Genomic DNA, 17368 nt, shown 5'->3' with positions numbered 1-17368 from the left:
AAAGGGGTCCATGTTGTTGAATGAACATTGCCTTGTTGTAAAAATCACTTTAGTAGTATTGTGTCTAGATTTAAAATTGAGGACCTCAGGGGTAAATTAGATGTCTGCCGGAGATATAATAGTGACTGCAGCACACATCGCTAATCCATCAAGGTGACTCACTGAGATCCAACAAAGTGCTGAAAACACTTTGGAAAGTTTATTTGTGGTATAGTTGCAATGCCATGTCAGCATGGATGCTGTATTGCCTTGGATGCTAAGAGTATTATGTGATTTGGCACTGTTTGTAAATATTTTGTGTTGTATGTTTTTACTTAATCATACAGCATTTTGTTAAGAAATTTAATAAAAGGAATATGTACATTGCGCACTTTCCTCTTGATTATCCTTCCACAGCACAAAGCAGCATGATTTCCTTGGACACAGGGCAGACTTAAATGGGTTCATAGCGTTGGAGAAAATAATTGGAGTGATCGATTTTGGATTGTATATATGTAATTGTTGTAATTTTATTGATGAAGTAGTTTATAGAATTATTTGGCTTTGATTTTCCTCAGTTCTGTACAAAGGAAGTAGGTGTTACCAATTTGGATTTTTTTGTTTAAAATTTTAATAATAATTTACTAACTTGTATAACAATTCAAAACAATTATGCAGCATGGGAAGTAAAATATCATAAAGTGTTTTTTTAATAATCAAAATTGTACAATGTAATATATATATATATATATATATATATGTGGAGAAAAACACTTTAAAAATGCTTTAAGCAAATTGCAAACCATGTTAAATCACCTGGTGATGCTCTCCACAATGTTTTAAAGCCTTATTTGTTTTTTTTTTCCATATCCTTCAGACTCAATAAATAGGTCTTTAGTTTGCCTTTGTGAATATATTTGCCCCAAAGATACATTTGATCAAGTTATCAATTTCTATTGTTTATGTTGATTATGTTCACAAATAATACCATACTTTCTGCAATAAAAGGTTTGTGTTGCAAGTATCATATGATTAGCATTTAATATTTTAAATGTCTTAATAGCCAGTTTGCTCTTAATCTTAGCTAACATGGTGCTATATTTCTGAAAGTTAAAGTGCAGGAAAGTTGATTTCGACTCTGACCATTTTTTACTCATGAATACAAAAACTTTCAAAAATCCTAAAAAGCGGTATATAATTTGTTATTTTCTGTCCTGTGCTTGAAGCATAGCATAACATGAAATATTTATTTCAACATTTATCTGAAGTTCCTTTTTTTTAAATTGCCAACATCAATCTAAAACATTATGGTGTATATACACTGGGAAAAAAGTGAAATATTTTCTTTTTCCAGCCCACAAAAATCACATTTATAATCAATATTCAGCTTGACTAATATTATAAACTGCTACACTATGATTTATGCGACGTGTACTTACACAGGCTTTTATTTTGAAAGTAAAACGTACAGCCGGATATTATACCTTTGGTGACAGCTCATTCGGAGACACCGGAAGCAATCGTCCGTTTTGGTGACGCTGCATTAGACTGCAAGACATGGACCGGTCTAGTAAGTGAATAAATTCATATTTGTTGTATGTAACGTTATAAATATGTGTCCTCTGTGTCTTTTGAATGCTAATATGCATCGACAATTGTACAATTGGCGAAGAAATAGCGCGCGAGGCATGCAGTGTGTCGCTTCCTACTGACGACAGCTAGCTCACCAAGTAACGTTAGCTTAACCTGCAATGAACGAGCGAGCGTTATCTCAATGAATGAATACTTATCGTCACAAGAGATAGTGATTAATAAAAATGTATTGTTTCCTTTCATGGGTAGTGGATTTTAAAAATGCATTGTTTGCTTTATTTATGGTGGCCGTTAAATACACCTATGGAGCAGCCGGCGGCTGGTTAACTTGTTTCCGCTGTGTCCGCAGGGCTGTTCGGGTTGTTCCTCCTCAGCTTGGCTCTTGCCGGAGCTCAGGCGCTCACACCGGCGCACTACCTCTCCCTGTCCGATGTGGACCGACTGCAGAGCCTCCTGAGCCAACAGTTCACAGACCTGGACTCCGCATACTACTCGGTTGTTGGTCTGACCAAGCTTGGAGCAAATGTTCCCGATCACGAGGTTTGTAAATCAGTCTCTTATGCAGTTAGCTATTCTGATTTAGAAGGGACGGTTTTAAGTTATTAGAGCAGGGGGCAGCAGAGGTGTGACTTCAGGTTTTTCTTATATCATGACCCTCCCTGGAGCTACAAATATTTTTTCTTTAGCCTCCTGGAATGACTTGAGATAAATGCATGACTCCATCATAAGTAACAATATTTCACAGTCTCTGATTGGAATACATTGTATGATTTGAATTTTTTTCTGAGGATATTTTAAGTAAATATAAAATGCAACAACTTAAAGTTGAATGTCCCCCTCCTAAGCCAAATCAAAAAACATAACTCACTCCCCAGTGCATAAAAAATTTCTCAAGTGTCTTCCCTGTTTTGCACCTCCACCTCCCCTCTCATAAATAACAAACAGTCCCTTAGAGTCTTGTAAGAATTGTGCAGTCATAATCAATATATCTCTGTGCAGGATTGTTGATCCTCTATGTTCTCTGTTTCAAATGTGTTTTTGTTTTTAGGGTGTATGCCAGTTTCTCAAATCCCAGCTCGATCCCACCAGTATTGATTCACTCTTCTATGCTGCTGAGACCAGTCAAGCCATTTCAGGATGCGAGGTATGTCTGCCTCAGCCGTCTAATCTGTCCTATTGCTATTTTTATAACCAAAGTCATTTTTGGACATCGAAAATGTGTAGATGTGCTTAAAAATATAGAACATAAATATTTCATTACATAGAGCTTTATGGTCATGATGTAAAACAATCCTTCAACTGATGACAGAAAGACAAAAGTAATTATATGAGATCATTTAACCTAAATTTGACCTGAACATTGAATACATTTACATGCACAATAATATTTCACTGCTATTCTAAATGTGTCAATATTATGTATTTGACACAAGTCACAGCACATTTTGGTGAAGATATTTCAAATAGGCCTTTTTTTTAACACAGTAAAAGATCTGTGGAACATGACAGTATTATTTGGGGTTTTAGGGGCATTTTTTGGACATCTATACAGCACATTTAGATGTTCTGATTGCAACAATCAGTCTCTTGCATGTTTATAGTCAGCTTTATGCTTTGTCATGGATGTATTGTGCACAAAGCAACAGTTTGCAAGGCTGTGGGGTACAGATGCATGACTCTGATGATGACCGCAAGCTGAAACAAGTTGGTTAAAGTACTGCACTTGCTGCTTTAGTTTTGACCTCTTTTGATTTGTTTTCTTTCTTTGTGCACCTTGGCAGTAGATGAAGTTATGCCAAAACCCGTCACACTGCTTCTTTTGTAGAGATGCATGCCCCCAAAAAAGCACATTTATGATCTGAAGGAGAAACACACTTACTTTAATCACTGTGAAATACTAGGGTATCATCAGGTCTTTGGGTATGCACAAATATCGCAATGCTGACCTTTTTAAGAAGGTGGTTGAAGGAATGAAAGACAGAGGCTGCGTTTGCACAGTCTGCCATCTGTGGAAATCTTGAAAAAAATCCTGTTTTGACAGAAAGAAGCATAATGGCACAAGCAGCTCCAGCTGTTCCACTTTTCATCTTCTGATGTGATGAATGACATGTTAGGGCACTTTATTGTTAACCATCCAAACAGCTCAGTAGGAATTAAGGATTAAGGACAAAAATGGATTTTTTTTGTGCATGTAAGCATAGTCAGTGACATGGCAAAGTGGACGATTCTGTGATATAAAGCAAACACCCACGGATCCATTTATTTATATAAGATTTTTGTGCACTTTATAGATCCCTGTGACCAATGAAACCCGTGACATCCTCCTAGCAGCAGTCAGTGAAGATTCCACCATGACTCAGATTCACAGAGCCGTGAGCGCGCTCAGCTCTCTGGGTCTTCCTCTGGCCTCCCAGGAAGTTGTAGGTGCCCTGACGGGTCGCATCAACAAGGAGGACAATGTTATGGCGTAAGTGTTAGTAGTTGTAGGTTAGGGGGGGCAGTATCATTCTGTGTGGAGAGTTTTGTAGTGCCCCACAAGCAAATTATTTGAGTGATTTGACTAACAAATAATGTGTGCTCTCTGTACAGTATCACTTCAGCTCTGCTAACAGCAGCCCGTCTGTCCAAGCAAGCAGAGCTTGGAGGAATATTGGAGGAAATTGAGGTGAGCCCTTTAATGTCCACCAGGAGGTGCTGTGTCACTGTGTTTTAACTTAGTACAAGACACACTAGATCCTTGATTATGCCAAGTTATCATCATTTTTAGCAAAACTAAGTTTAAATTTTGTTTTGTTTTTTTTTCCTTGTTCCTCTCAGGACCTGACAGCTCGTTTGGACGATCTTGGTGGCATCTACCTCCAGTTTGAAGAGGGACTTGAGGCCACTGCCATGTTTGTGACCGCTGCTTATTCCCTGTCAGATCATGTGGACATGGAGCCCCCTCTGAAGGAGGTATTATTTCTTACTGTCAGGCGTGTTCTTTTATCTGAGTGGTTTATAACATGTGAAAGTGATAAAAGACATGTTGTCCCCACAGGACCAGGTCATCCAGCTGGTGAACTCTATCTTCAGTAAGAAATCCTGGGACTCTCTGTCTGAGGCCTTCAGTGTGGCGAGCGCCGCCGCCGCTCTCTCCAACAACCGCTTCCATGTGCCAGTCATTGTCACTGCTCAGGGCCCAGCCACGGTGTCCCACAGCCAGCCAACCCTGCAGGTACTGATGCCGGATCTCAACCGAGCCGCAGTCCTATCGCATGTTTTTTAATCACGTCATAGTGACACAGTTTCTCTGTTTGATTCACAGCTCCTTGTTACTGATGTTATGTCTCAACCTCTGGCCACAGCCAACGTGCTGGTGGAATCTGCGTACGCTGTGGCCTCCAAGAGCATCATTCTCAACCAAGCACCATTCACACTCAACGAGTACGTATCATCGGAGAGATAAGTGTCAGCGTTATAATATTAATCCCTCTTCTCCTTAGGGTTTTTCCGGCAAGTACATTTTCAAACTAATTTATTATTAAGCTCAACTCCTGACTGGCATGCTATATTTAACCCTTGGATGTTGTACCTGACTCGTCAACTGCTCCTAAGTTGAAAATAACGACACCCAACAGCAAACGAGTGTCTGACCATCGTGTAGCATTAGAGCTTCTTTGTCTCTCTGGTTTTGGTAAAACATACACTGTATTTTCTTTTTTTCCTGATTTTCAGTGGTGTCTTTGAACTGAACTTCATGTCCAATCAGCCAGCCAGTGGATATTATCAGTTTACTGTCGCAGTCACCGGGGATAGCCGGCTCGTCGCCAATCATGTTGAGGTGAGGTGGTGGTCAGAATTGGAGACTTAATGTTTTATTTGCAATGGATCTGCCCGATTTTTTGCATGTATTTATACCTTTAATGTGTTCTGGCTTTTATTGCCTTGGTGGAGAAAGAGATAACTTAATGTGGCTTTGTATTGTAACTCTGTCCACCCGTAGCTTAAAGTGAAGGTGTCCACTGAGGTGGCCGTCACTAACATGGACCTCTCTGTGGTGGATAAGGACCAGAGCATCGGGACAAAGACCACCAGGTTAGGACAAAGTGTGATAAGTAAAGTCCTTTTTGGCATGAAAATAAAATACTAAATGCTTTTCTTTTTTAATAACTCAGAGTGGACTATCCCTCCAAAGCCAAGACCTCCTTCACAGCCGACAGCCACCAGAACTTCGCCATGTCCTTCCAGCTGGTCGACGTCAACACTGGAGTGGAGCTTACACCTCACCAGGTATGTAATCAGCGTGGGACATGAACACACCATACAGCAATATCATGCAGTTTGACAAAACAGCTCACCCAAAATTTAGCTCTCAGTGTTGTTCAAGACCTATTTCATTTCTCTGTCACAGACTTTCGTCCGCCTGCACAATCAGAAAACTGGCCAAGAGGTTGTGTTTGTGGCCGAACCCGACAGCAAGAACCTGTACAAGTTTGAGCTGGACACAGCAGAGCGGAAATCAGAGTTTGACTCCATGTCTGGCACATATTCCCTCCACCTCATCGTTGGGGATGCCACCTTGGAGAATCCCATCTTATGGAATGTGGTGAGTGCTTGCTCAGACTTCACGGTGTTAATAAGCATCATTTACTGATTTAAGTTCATTTTCTAAATCTGAAGTGTTATCTTTTGAAAGGCTGATGTTGTTCTGAAGTTTGTGGATGAGGAGGCCCCAGCGGCCATTCAGCCCAAGACTCTTTATGTTCCCAAACCGGAGATCCAGGTAATACTTGTGTACTGTTTTGTTCCCTCCTGCCTGATGATGGGAAATCAAGCAGCATGCAGGATCTGTCAGTCCAGCAGTTTAACATCTCCTCTTGTCTTTGCAGCACTTGTTCAGGGAACCAGAGAAGAAGCCTCCCACAGTGGTCTCCAATACCTTCACTGCACTCATCCTGTCTCCCTTTTTGCTTCTCATCATCCTGGTAATATTTTTAAAATGAACTGTTTCCAGGTTTTGCTCTGTTTTTTTTGGCTATAAGCTAAAAAGAAAACGCCCCCCCATTATTTTGATTGCCAGTCAGTGTTGACGGTAAATGTAGTCGATTGAAGCAATAAATTCCACTGTGCATGCTGTGCTTGGTGAAAAAAGCTAAGCTCTCCTGCTTGCAGAGCCATAACGGCAGTGTTTACATGTACCCAGAAAGCACTGCATGCAAGCTTGATGCCCATAGCTATTACTCTGATGGCCAAAACATCACATCAGGTGACAAAAATACTCTCAGTGGTAGAGCTGAGGCTGTACTCTGGTATCAAACGAAATAACCCAGTAAGTAGTAGGGGTCGACCGATATTGGTTTTTCAGGGTCAATACCGATTATTAGTAGTTAATGAGACCGATAACCAATATTTGGATTCAATATTCATTTGCAATAAAAATTAATTTTTTTCTTTCAATATTTAAAAATGGGAATATAACAAACACAAACTTTGTTTAAATGCCTTAAGCATATGTTTAATCAAATTGAAACTTTCAACATCAAATACAGCAAGTTCCGAGAAACTTTTCTTATAAAGTCAAGGGAAAATTTAAATAAATAAATGAATAAATAAAAATAGCTGCCTGAGGTTTAACAAAGTAAAAGTTCCTCCAATGCTGAGACTTTCTTTCAATCTTTTAATTTATCAGTTTTATCAGAGATCATTATAATAAAACACAGATATAGATAATCGGCCAAATGCCAAATATCAGACCCAATAGTCGGCCAGGCAGATAATGTGTAATCTCTCCATGTTGGTGCCAAAAATCAGTTATTTGTCTCATTAATAACTAATAATAGGTATCAGTATTGGCCCTAGAAAACCAGTATCGGTCAACCCCTCCTGAAAAGTTGACAGCACCACTGTAAAGGAAGAGGGTGTGTTGGATTTATAACACACGGCAAAAAGCGAGCATCATTGCAAAACTTCCATAACATCACCTGAACTAACATTTTAGGATGCAATTTTAGCTGTTGGAAATGTGTCTAGTTTGCAATGTAAGAGAAAAGAAAAAGTAAGTTCTGTTTTTGAGCAGCTTTGTCAGTCAGTGAGAAATGTATCGCTTTAGTCGGCTACATTCACTGTCAACACTGACCGGACATCCATGTAAAAGGTGGCAAGTTTTCCCTTTACCTGTAGAGCAGATTGCATGTGGAAAGCATTTAAAAAAACATGTATTTAAAGACATGCCTAAAAAGAATTTAGTTTCATTATTAATCAAAACCTTATTTAAAAGACAGCTTTGTTATGTACTAAGCAGAGTTTCTTTACCCAGAAAAGCTCTTCATCAGAAAGCTTTTATAGACAGTGAATGAGAAACTGCATGAACATAACACGTTTTAATTTGAAATCACAAAAGCTAGGGTGCATTTTTTTCCCTGGCATTTGCAGTGCTGACTAATAGTTATTGTTGCAGTGGTACAGTGTATTGTGTGATAGGTGGTAAACAGTTTTTCAGCCCCTTTGTTTGCAGCTCTTGCAGCGGATGAAATTCACATTGTCTTTTATTCTCCCCACTTGTCTGTAGTGGTTTAAGCTCGGAGCCAACATCTCCAACTTCAGCTTCTCTCCCAGCACCATTCTGTTCCATGTAGGACACGCAGGTCAGTCCCAGTCTTTGATACGACGTGTTTATCACAGATGCGTTTGTTTTACAGCCTCCTTATCTGCTGCTCATCCGCTGTTGTTCACGGTGATAAGTGAATTGCAGTTACGACTGTGGGAAACATTGTGAATCATCATAATTTCAGCGACGCATTATTCATGAATTTACGCACATAAAATCTCAAAATGAAAACTCCTTTCACACTACACCCCTAAAACATAATGAGTAGGAATTTTTTACATCACAGCTGAGGTTCCATTTATATTTTAGGAAAAATTTTACTGAATTTTAGAAAATTTTAAAAAGAAAATGTGTGTTTCCACTTATTACTGTTTTTTGAAGATTAGAAGGTAAATAAAAATAAACATCTGCTGACGTCAGCGTCAATAAGGTGCTATGACATCATTACAGAAGAAGAGGGTGCAACAAGATGATGCAATTTAAACAATACCAGACGAACCTCAGGCGGTGGGCAATGTGATTTTGTGTGTTTCTTGTATTATTTTGAGGAAGGTTCGTCTTCTCGTCACTCTCCACAGATCTGAGGTTTCATCTGCTGCATCGCATCGTTTCTCAGTTGGAGCAGAATCTTCATTTACGTCACGATTTCTTAGCCAAATCTTTGTTTTGTGTTTTATAGATACTCCAACTTTTCAATCTCAGGCAAGCGTAAAAACATTTTAGGATATTTTGACTGTTTTTCACATTTCTATCACTTCCACTTTAGTTTAAACAAATTAAAACGGCTGGCGTATAACAACATACAGGACTCCTTATATGTGTACAAAATACCCACTAATGCAGCCATCAAATCCAATTTTACTTACATAAAAAAAAAAAAATTATTATTATTTTTTTAAAAATCAGGATTGATTATAGTGTAAAATAATTGTGGATTAACGTCCAAACATCTCTTTTTTTTTTAAAATTAAGTTATTGTTATTCAGAGTTGCCCTTTGGTTGATATAGGATAACAAAAACAAACCTTGGGCTTCAGCATATTACTTTTTTGGTTATTGACTAAGACAATTTGCGGGAAATAATCCCCATGAAGTGTTTCTAATGGTTTAAATCACTGGGTGCGTTTGTTTTGGAGAAAAAGAGACCTCTGGGGATAATTTCCTGATTAAAAAAAACCTGACCAAAGAACACTGAAGGAATCTTAACTAGGAAATTGATTGCAATGACATTATTGTTCCATCTTTTTATACTGTTTTGATTGAGAATAAAATGACATGTTGTACATTTAATAAGATGATTGTGATAGTCATTTTGTTTGGATGTTAATATTTCACCCTGTTGTTTCATTTTAGCCATGCTGGGTCTGATGTACGTCTACTGGACTCACCTGAACATGTTCCAGACCCTGAAGTACCTGGCGATTATTGGTGGCGTAACTTTCCTCGCCGGGAACCGCATGCTGGCCCAGAAAGCAGTGAAGAGGTACGTCTCCTGATGGCGCCCATCACAAAAGCTTCCTAGAGAGTCCTTTAGTCGCAGGGAAAAAAAGCCTAGCCTCTTTAAGACAACGAAGACTCAGGTGCTTTGGGGCCTCATGGTAATTCTTAGCCTTAAACCTGAGGAAAAGTGCCCTTTTCCGTTTCTTAGCTCCTCAGTTGGTCCCCAGAGGCTGATATGAATGCCACGCTCTCTGGCAGAAGGAGAGCTCGTGCCTACTTGGACCAGGAGAGAAGAAGAAAGATCTGCAGAAGTGACGGTCTAAAGTGGGCAATTTCCTCACCATCACTATGTAGAGCCCTCAAAGGGCCAGAGTGAGCAATTTGGAGCCTGTGTCTCCGACTCAGAACGTCACTGTGTAATTGTTCACTTTTACTTCTTGCTCCTACGACGGCCCATTTAACCCTTTTAAGCACGTGGAATGTTTAATGATTTCACAAATGTGAGGACTTTGATTTTCCTTCTTTCCTGCTAGTCTCTGCCTCCTTGAAGCTGTGTCTTTTTTTAACCCCTTTCTCCACACCTCGCTTTCTCTATACTCCTTTTCCAGGATTGCAGCAGAGCAAAGTAGTAGGTTGGCAAAGTATAGGAGCCTACGATAAAGCCCCCCATTTGTAACAAATGAGTCGGTCGTGCTTCCAGGCTGAAGTAAGGGCATCCTCAGATTCCGACCGCATCCTCAGTGCATTCCCCATAACGGCTGGAAGCGTGCATGGCTGTGTGGTGCTCGATCATTCTAACACCGAGTTTTCTCGTGTACTTGCCGCCCCCCTCCCCTTGGTTTGCCTCTCACTCATCCCACCATGATCATTACAACCATACCAGCACTTTGGTAGCCCCTCCATTGTGGTCTAACACTCATGACTCTGGCTGTTTCTACATTTGAGTGACATGTTTTGTGTTCATGAGCCAAGGTGTGCATCATCCAGATGTTAGGCATCTGTCATGAGAATTTGTGTACATTGTTGTGGAAAGGTGCACATTAAAATGCATGGTTGAGCCTTTACATGACGTTAATGAGAAAGTTCAGAGTTTTTTTTTTTTAAGTGGGGTTGTATGCGGTACTTACCCAATTTCAAGGTACAAGCTCGCGTCCAACATGGAAGCCAAGCAATGTACTGCTGTGGATGGAATTAACAACAAAACTAGTATTAATTTAAGTGTCTATACCAAAAGTACTTTAACAGCTTTAGCGCAATGTCAGACAGTTATTTCCAGCGGGAAAATAAAGCCATTAAATCGCCCTCTTCAAAGCCAGGCTTTATTAACAAAAACAGTGATTTAGCATCTCTGAACACAGGAGCTGGTGGTCTACCTCACCCTGGAACTATTGTTTTTTTTGTGTTATGTTTGCAGGTTCTTCAAATATGGGTAAACCCTTTAAAAATAGGCTGTAGACTGCTTTCCCTTTGTCAGTGTGTACGCAGCTCTGTAGCGGACGAGTATGTGTGTGTGTGTGTGTGTGTGTGTGTGTGTGTGTGTGTGGATTGTTGGTGTGTCCGTTCAACTTCACGAACAGGCTGGAAAACAGGTTAACGGTAGAAACAGCAGAGAGGAACAGAGATCAGGAAAACTGGACTGGTTACTTCTCTTAATATATCTTTTAATCAGTCTCTATTCCAAACTTGGCCTGTAAGTAGTGGTGGCATGTCAGTGAATCCGGCAGATTAAGGAGCAGGAATTAGAGACACTCAGGTGTTGTGTTCCCATTGATGCCAATCGGAGCTGGAGGTGATAAATACTGTTGACTACTGCAGAGTCAGTTGACCCGGGTTTGAATGCCGATTGTACTCTTTCCCATCGTATTAAAAAGCCAGAGCTTAGCGGGTGTTAGCTGCTTTTTTGTGCACTGGAAATTAGCTTAACTAGCTGAATCCAAACAGCAGTAGACCAGAAGCACCTGTGTTCAGCTCACTAAAATAATTATTTTTGTGAGTGGCGTCTGGTGACTTAGGACTGAAGCGCCCCTCTGACAGTTTCCCTGTCAGAGGGGCAGTCTTACATTAATGTAAAGCAAATAAATTACTCTCAAAAAAGCAGACACTTAAAACTGAGATAGATGTTTTCAGGTGACTAAAATAGGTTTTGTCCCTGGCCCCCATTCACAGCAGTACATTGTTTAGCTCCCATGTCGAACTCCAGTCTGCTTCTCCAAACCAGGGTGTACTGACTTACATGTACTGCATGTAATACACTGGATATGGATTAATTCCTCATACAACCCCAGTTTTAAAAAAATGAAACTATCCCTTTAAAAAGATTTTATGGATCATTTTTTTGTAATAACTTCATTTTGCTTTCTTCTCTCTACAGAATTGAGAAAAAATAAAGAGCAAGAAAATGAAAAGAAGACACTGACGAAGCTCATTATTTTGTTTCCAAGGAGTCATTCAACGATGCATCAAATCAGACTTTAAAATGCGGCGTGGCAGTTCAAGGATCCAATCGACAGTTTAAACATGCAGTTTGTCTGTGTTGCCAAATGGAATAAATCGAGATATCACAGTCTCCGAGGACAAACGCTCACTGACAGATACTCTTACTGAGGGCTGTAAAGCTACTGATCATTGCACTTCATCTTCCTGTGAGATTTGTTGTCTTATTGTCCAACATGCCAGTGTTTTCAAAGTGAGCTGGGATTTTTATTTGTGGTTTCTTGATGGCTTTTGGGGTTGTTTTGTGTGTTTTTGTTTTTGTACATTCCTCTTTTTTTGCTGAACGGCCATTTCACCTCGTAACAGAAGCCGTAAGTCAACGTGTTTCAGCTGATTAAAACCATTGGCAGTAGCACTGATACTTTGGATATTACTAACTATGCCAGTGTGTTTGCCTGTTTGGTACGTCAGATGTGCATTAGGAATGGTCGTGCCCTATTTGATACAAAGTTGGCATTTCCCCATAAAAATTGTTAATGAAATTTGGACAGTTTGAGGAAGTGATTTTTTTGTAATGAAGAAGAGGAAATAAAGAATTTGAGGTGAATCGGAGTTTGCCTCTTTCTTAAATCACGGCAAAACAGAAACCCAGTTCTGTTTTTCCATCGATTACATTTTAAAGGGACAGTTCGCCCTAAAATCAAAAATATTTATCTTTCCTATTTTCTTTTCTATCAAACTACAGCCTCCAACTGTATTGCTGTGCAGAAGGAAGCGTGCATCCTTAAATTATGCATCAATAAAAGAGTGGAAATGTAAAAAAAAATAAATAAATCTTGAAATATCACAAAAATGTTATTCTTGGGGAGGCTGAAAAGTTGGTGCTGATAAAGGGGAAATATAAGAGCCACCTACTGCCACTCCCAATATTCACTTAACAAAAGTAGATAGCAAAGCACCGAAATTCACTCTTTTCTTTGCCATTTTTCTGAAAATTTATGTTAAAAAAGTAATGAGAAATATTCATGTTGGTTGTTTTTCTTAAAATCTGTGCTAATGTTACTGGTTTAAAGTAGGCGGGGCTCACCTGAAAAATGTGATGTCACATACGTCTGTGCACCAATTAGGATTCAGCACCATTTGAATCATAATCACAACAATCTGTTGGCTGGTTGTTTGATAAAATCTGGTCAAACCACACAGTCCTGATGAAGCAGATTAGAGGTTTTGAGCATAAAGTTACTAAAAATAAGTACATGAAGATGTATTTTTTTGTTAAAAACTTTCATTACTGTGTATTTAGTCAGAAATATACAGCCTCATGTTGTAAACATTTATTCCTTATTTCAGCAGCCACTTCAACATAAGTATTTCTGTTCCAGCATGAGTTCTCAACCTAAAGATTCTCAATGCTATTTTTTCACAGTCATGAGCTGAGCTGTAGGTTTTCATCACAGTTTTTAATGGGAATAAAAAAATCATCATGAATCATTTTCGTCTGTATCGTAGGGGTTGCAGTGATGGTTGTGAAAAGTGACATCGGCGAGGAGCACTGGCGGTCTTCAGTCTGTCCGATCCACCAATCTCAGCTGAGCAGTCTGTGAAGAGGAGAGTCGGGTTAGTGAACATGCCGTTAGCATGTGCGTTTATCAGAGCTCTTGAGTGTGTAATGGGTTTTAACGGCATACATTTACCTGGGCCTCATGACATTCTCGTGCACTCCTCTGTACCTCTGATTGCTCTGAATGGATGTAAGATCCTCTTTGTACGTCCCCTCATAGATATCTGACTGGCGTTTCATATAGGTCTCACTTTCATGTCTGTAGAAAAAAAGACATCAATGGCTCATGTTTTATTGCGCGTTTCTGTTTGCACCCTGAAAACACACAGCTGGATTTGCACAGATTGAAGTGATATCATTCCTCGTGTGCAACCTACCCCAGCCGTTTGCCCATGATTGTCTGGAGGAACTTTCTGGCAGAGATTTGGCCCAGGACCTTCCTGTAACTGTTCGTAAAGATGGCGTCAGCATGGCGTCCTGAGCTGAAACCAGGAAAACAATGTTCAACAGTTCAGTTATCACACAACTTAGTTATTCTTCAAATAGCAGTAACAAAAAGACGGGTATATGGTGTATCTGTGCGGTTTAGCCCAGCTAAAGGTTCAATTCACCTAAATTACAAAAACGAACTTCACTATCATGCAGATAGCTTTGGTTTTATTTGCCCAGATTTTGAGATTTTCTCTTCCTCAGCTTGCTGTGAACTTATTTTGTTTCACTGCACACAGAGCAAGCACACTAAAGACTTCTGCAGCCCGAGCTGGCTTTTTCATTTCAGAGCTCTGCTAACTTGAATGAGAATGAAATGACTCAATTCTGAAACTCTTCTAGACTTTTCAAATGTTATTAGACCAAACTCATTTAATCCCAATAGTGAAAAAAGTGATTCTGGGGGGGGTTTTGCTGTCAAAAAAACAAGACAAAAAAGTATCCTCTGATTTACAGCTGTCCCTTTTGCCAGGTGAGTCTTTAAACCCCTGCTTACTCCTTGGTGCCTGTTTGTAGCAAATAAATAGTCACTAAACTGTTAATCCTTTAAGCAAATTAAATTTATTTTATGAATTTAAAAATTTATTTAAAAAAAGAAACATAGAAAAGAGATACAAGACAATTACCTGAATTTAGCAACAAAATGAGAAAAGTAAAAACAAAACCACACAAAACCCCCCAAGCAAACAGAAAATAACCTGAAAAAAGTTCTCAAATAAAAGAATATATATTTTTTTCTGTAGTCTAATTTTAAATATATAACTATAAATATAGATTTCTTGATATATTTCCCCAAGTTATGTAATGACTTTCTGACAATTCTCTGTCTCTCTCTCTCTCTCTCTCTCTCTCTCTCTTTCTCTCTCCTTTTTTAGGCTAATTTTCAGGTCATATTTTTGTCATATTTTACTGGTTTTCATTTTTTTTTCAATGAGAGGGACATTCCACACCAAGTTGCTGATTTCTTTTTTTTTTTTTTGCCAAACTCAAAAATTGAACCAGTTTTCTCATGTTTTGAAGGTTTTAATGCTTTTTGACAGCGTCAGAACAAGAAAGCTGATGTCGAGCCAGATTCCAAAGAGTTAAGGGTGAAGCCAGAAATCTTAGAGGCAGATATCTCAAAAAACAAAGCTATCTGCACTGGAGAGAGGTAACTGAGAAAATAAGTGCTATTATGTAAAATGGGTAAACTGGCCCTTTAAGCCAGATCAGCCGCTCAGTCCATATTAACCATGGATGTATTATAGTGAAATCAACTGACCGTAGCTCTGCTCGCTCGGCGGGAGGGCTCGAGTCATCCTCCAGCTGCTCTGCTGGATTCTTTAGAGAAGATGTCATCAGGATAGATGTATCCCTCTGGCCAAACCTGAGAAACATCCTGGTTAACTAAACGAACGTAGAACATTGCATTCAAACATCTCCTCACACAATATGTAAATTAAATTATTACACAGAGTTCTTTAAAAACATCCACAATCTTCTTTTTAGATCATTTTTTAAATTAAATATTCTGCTGCTTTGGCACAGCACACTGTGATTAACATGCGCTGTGGTGACTAATACCAACATCTTGACCCTTTTTAGCATAACAAGTGCAGAGGGCACAGCTGTGACACGCAGAATGACAAGTAAACGCTTTGAAACATTATGTGCTTTATGCATGGACATGGTCATTCTTTGAGCCCTGACAGTAATCATGTGTTTCTCTGTCAACTTTGAGCCTGAGTCAGCATTAAACTGTGCACCTCTATCTTTATCTAAATCAGAAAAAAAAAAAAATTATATATATATATATATAATATATATATATATATATATATATATATATATATATATTTAAATATTTAAATAGCCTATTTTTATAGTGTAAATGTACAAAAAAATGTAAATATCTGTTAAATCAAATCTAAGCACGGTGTACACACTGTATATACTGTCATATCCACACAGTTCATGTATGTAAAGTATATAAGACAAGCAGTAACATAAATCATCTTATATTTATTCCAGTGCTCTTTACACTCTGCACATCTGGAACAAAAAAAAAGAAAAGAAAAAAAAGGCAGATTCCTTTAAAACTGTTTTTGTTTTTTTAAATATACACACAGTATTTGTCTAATAAAGCAGGTTATTACTTTATTTGTTATTTTATTTATCCTTTAGTCACCTTAGCAACATTTACTAATACAGAGAATTTACGGAGTGTATTTTTTGTGGTGTTTATTCTTTGTCAGAGTTCTATTTTTTTTTTAAATCATTTATTCAGAATATTGATCTTAAATGACTTTTCTGCACTTCTGCTGCCACTGTTAGGCATCTACAAATCTGAATAGTTGAGTTGAGCTGTCCCGAACGATTTAAATAACTTTTTGAACCCTATAACCCTATAATCTCCCCCCCTATAATCTCTAACATCTGAAAATCAGAAATGGAAATCATTTCAGAAAATGTGTGTGTAAGGACTTACCTAATGGATGGGTAGAGCGGGGAGCCTGATAAAGACATGACCAGGCAACAAAACAGCAGCAGTGCAGCTTTCTCCATCCTCCCAGCGAGTCCTGGAAAAGAATGAACAGCTAGAATAAATGACAGGAGTAGAAATTACATTAGAAAAAACGCTGAAACCACAGTTTCCTTCAACCAGCCTCATCACTCTGCAGAAGGCACCAAAGTCTCAGCAGGCAGAGATGATGGAAAACATCAACATTTAATCTGAAATGTTGAAAACTGCCCAAGCATGGACATTACATGTATAACATCTACACAATTGCATATGAGAGTTACCTAGATTTTTAGTGTAATTCTGAGCGTCCCTGTAGTTCCTCCTTATTTGGTGCCTTCAACTCTCATCATCATCTCTCTCTGCCAGGAGACGCTGGACAGAAAAAAAAAAACAACCTCTGTACCAGTAGTGTTTGTTATTCCTGCCTGCATGGTCAGTTTATAGTCAACCTGTAGCTCCCAGTCACTCCCACATCACACATGATCACTCTCTCTCCCCCTCCCCAAGGCTGAGCTGTGTGCATGCTCTCTCTCCTTTTTTTGTCCTTCTCTCCTTTCTCAAGTGTGCTTTATTTGTATGACCAGGACTGAATAACAGAGATACCAAAATGTTACAAACAGGCACAAACACAAAAAGACCCCAGGTGGTGCCTGAGCACCTGTTCCTTTAGTCTTTGTCAAGATAAGTGCCCTCTTTCTAAGACATTTTCCTTCTTTTATTATTTCTCATTTTATATTTCAGTTTTTTTGATTTGGCCCATGGTCAGGCATGAGCACAAATAGGCC

At 39.0% G+C, this 17368-nt stretch overlaps 2 protein-coding genes across 3 annotated transcripts; one reads left to right on the top strand and one right to left on the bottom strand.

The window, feature by feature from the left end:
* The first annotated feature begins 1475 nt into the window (after positions 1-1475).
* Positions 1476-12637, top strand: rpn2 (ribophorin II). 2 transcript variants are annotated; one of them, XM_042499365.1, is made up of 17 exons: positions 1476-1549; positions 1922-2112; positions 2621-2716; positions 3864-4039; positions 4162-4237; positions 4390-4524; positions 4610-4786; positions 4877-4995; positions 5287-5392; positions 5555-5646; positions 5727-5841; positions 5963-6157; positions 6248-6334; positions 6441-6536; positions 8120-8195; positions 9511-9640; positions 11969-12637. In XM_042499365.1, the coding sequence occupies exons 1-17, from the start codon at positions 1537-1539 to the stop codon at positions 11982-11984; spliced, it is 1896 nt and encodes a 631-aa protein (XP_042355299.1). In that variant the 5' UTR covers positions 1476-1536; the 3' UTR covers positions 11985-12637. The 2 variants fall into 2 exon arrangements, with proteins under 2 accessions (XP_042355299.1, XP_042355291.1); XM_042499357.1 differs by lacking the exon at positions 11969-12637 and adding an exon at positions 10206-10457.
* On the bottom strand, positions 12068-16658 carry ghrh (growth hormone releasing hormone). Its single transcript, XM_042499377.1, has 5 exons — positions 16548-16658; positions 15342-15446; positions 13969-14073; positions 13725-13850; positions 12068-13628 (listed from the first exon to the last, which is right to left on the bottom strand). Exons 1-5 carry the CDS (start codon positions 16622-16624, stop codon positions 13616-13618), a joined length of 426 nt encoding a protein of 141 aa, XP_042355311.1. The 5' UTR covers positions 16625-16658; the 3' UTR covers positions 12068-13615.
* Between the last annotated feature and the right edge of the window lie 710 nt (positions 16659-17368).

Source organism: Plectropomus leopardus, chromosome 2 (genome assembly GCF_008729295.1).
Source record: "Plectropomus leopardus isolate mb chromosome 2, YSFRI_Pleo_2.0, whole genome shotgun sequence".
Taxonomy (NCBI): domain Eukaryota; kingdom Metazoa; phylum Chordata; class Actinopteri; order Perciformes; family Serranidae; genus Plectropomus; species Plectropomus leopardus.
The sequence above is the reverse complement of the archived record's forward strand: the minus strand, read 5'-3'. Positions and strand labels throughout refer to the sequence as shown.

What these genes read in the sequence shown, in the direction of transcription:
- rpn2 (XM_042499357.1), top strand. An exon ending in AAGCCATTTCAGGATGCGAG is followed by an intron (nt 2,717 to 3,863) that starts GTATGTCTGCCT and finishes TGCACTTTATAG; the next exon opens with ATCCCTGTGACCAATGAAAC. An exon ending in AAGGAGGACAATGTTATGGC is followed by an intron (nt 4,040 to 4,161) that starts GTAAGTGTTAGT and finishes CTCTCTGTACAG; the next exon opens with TATCACTTCAGCTCTGCTAA.
- ghrh (XM_042499377.1), bottom strand. Translation starts at nt 16,624, where the DNA reads ATGGAGAAAGCTGCACTGCTGCTGTTTTGTTGCCTGGTCATGTCTTTA. An exon ending in CCGCTCTACCCATCCATTAG is followed by an intron (nt 15,447 to 16,547) that starts GTAAGTCCTTAC and finishes GATGTTTCTCAG; the next exon opens with GTTTGGCCAGAGGGATACAT. An exon ending in GCCGAGCGAGCAGAGCTACG is followed by an intron (nt 14,074 to 15,341) that starts GTCAGTTGATTT and finishes TCCTGGTTTCAG; the next exon opens with CTCAGGACGCCATGCTGACG.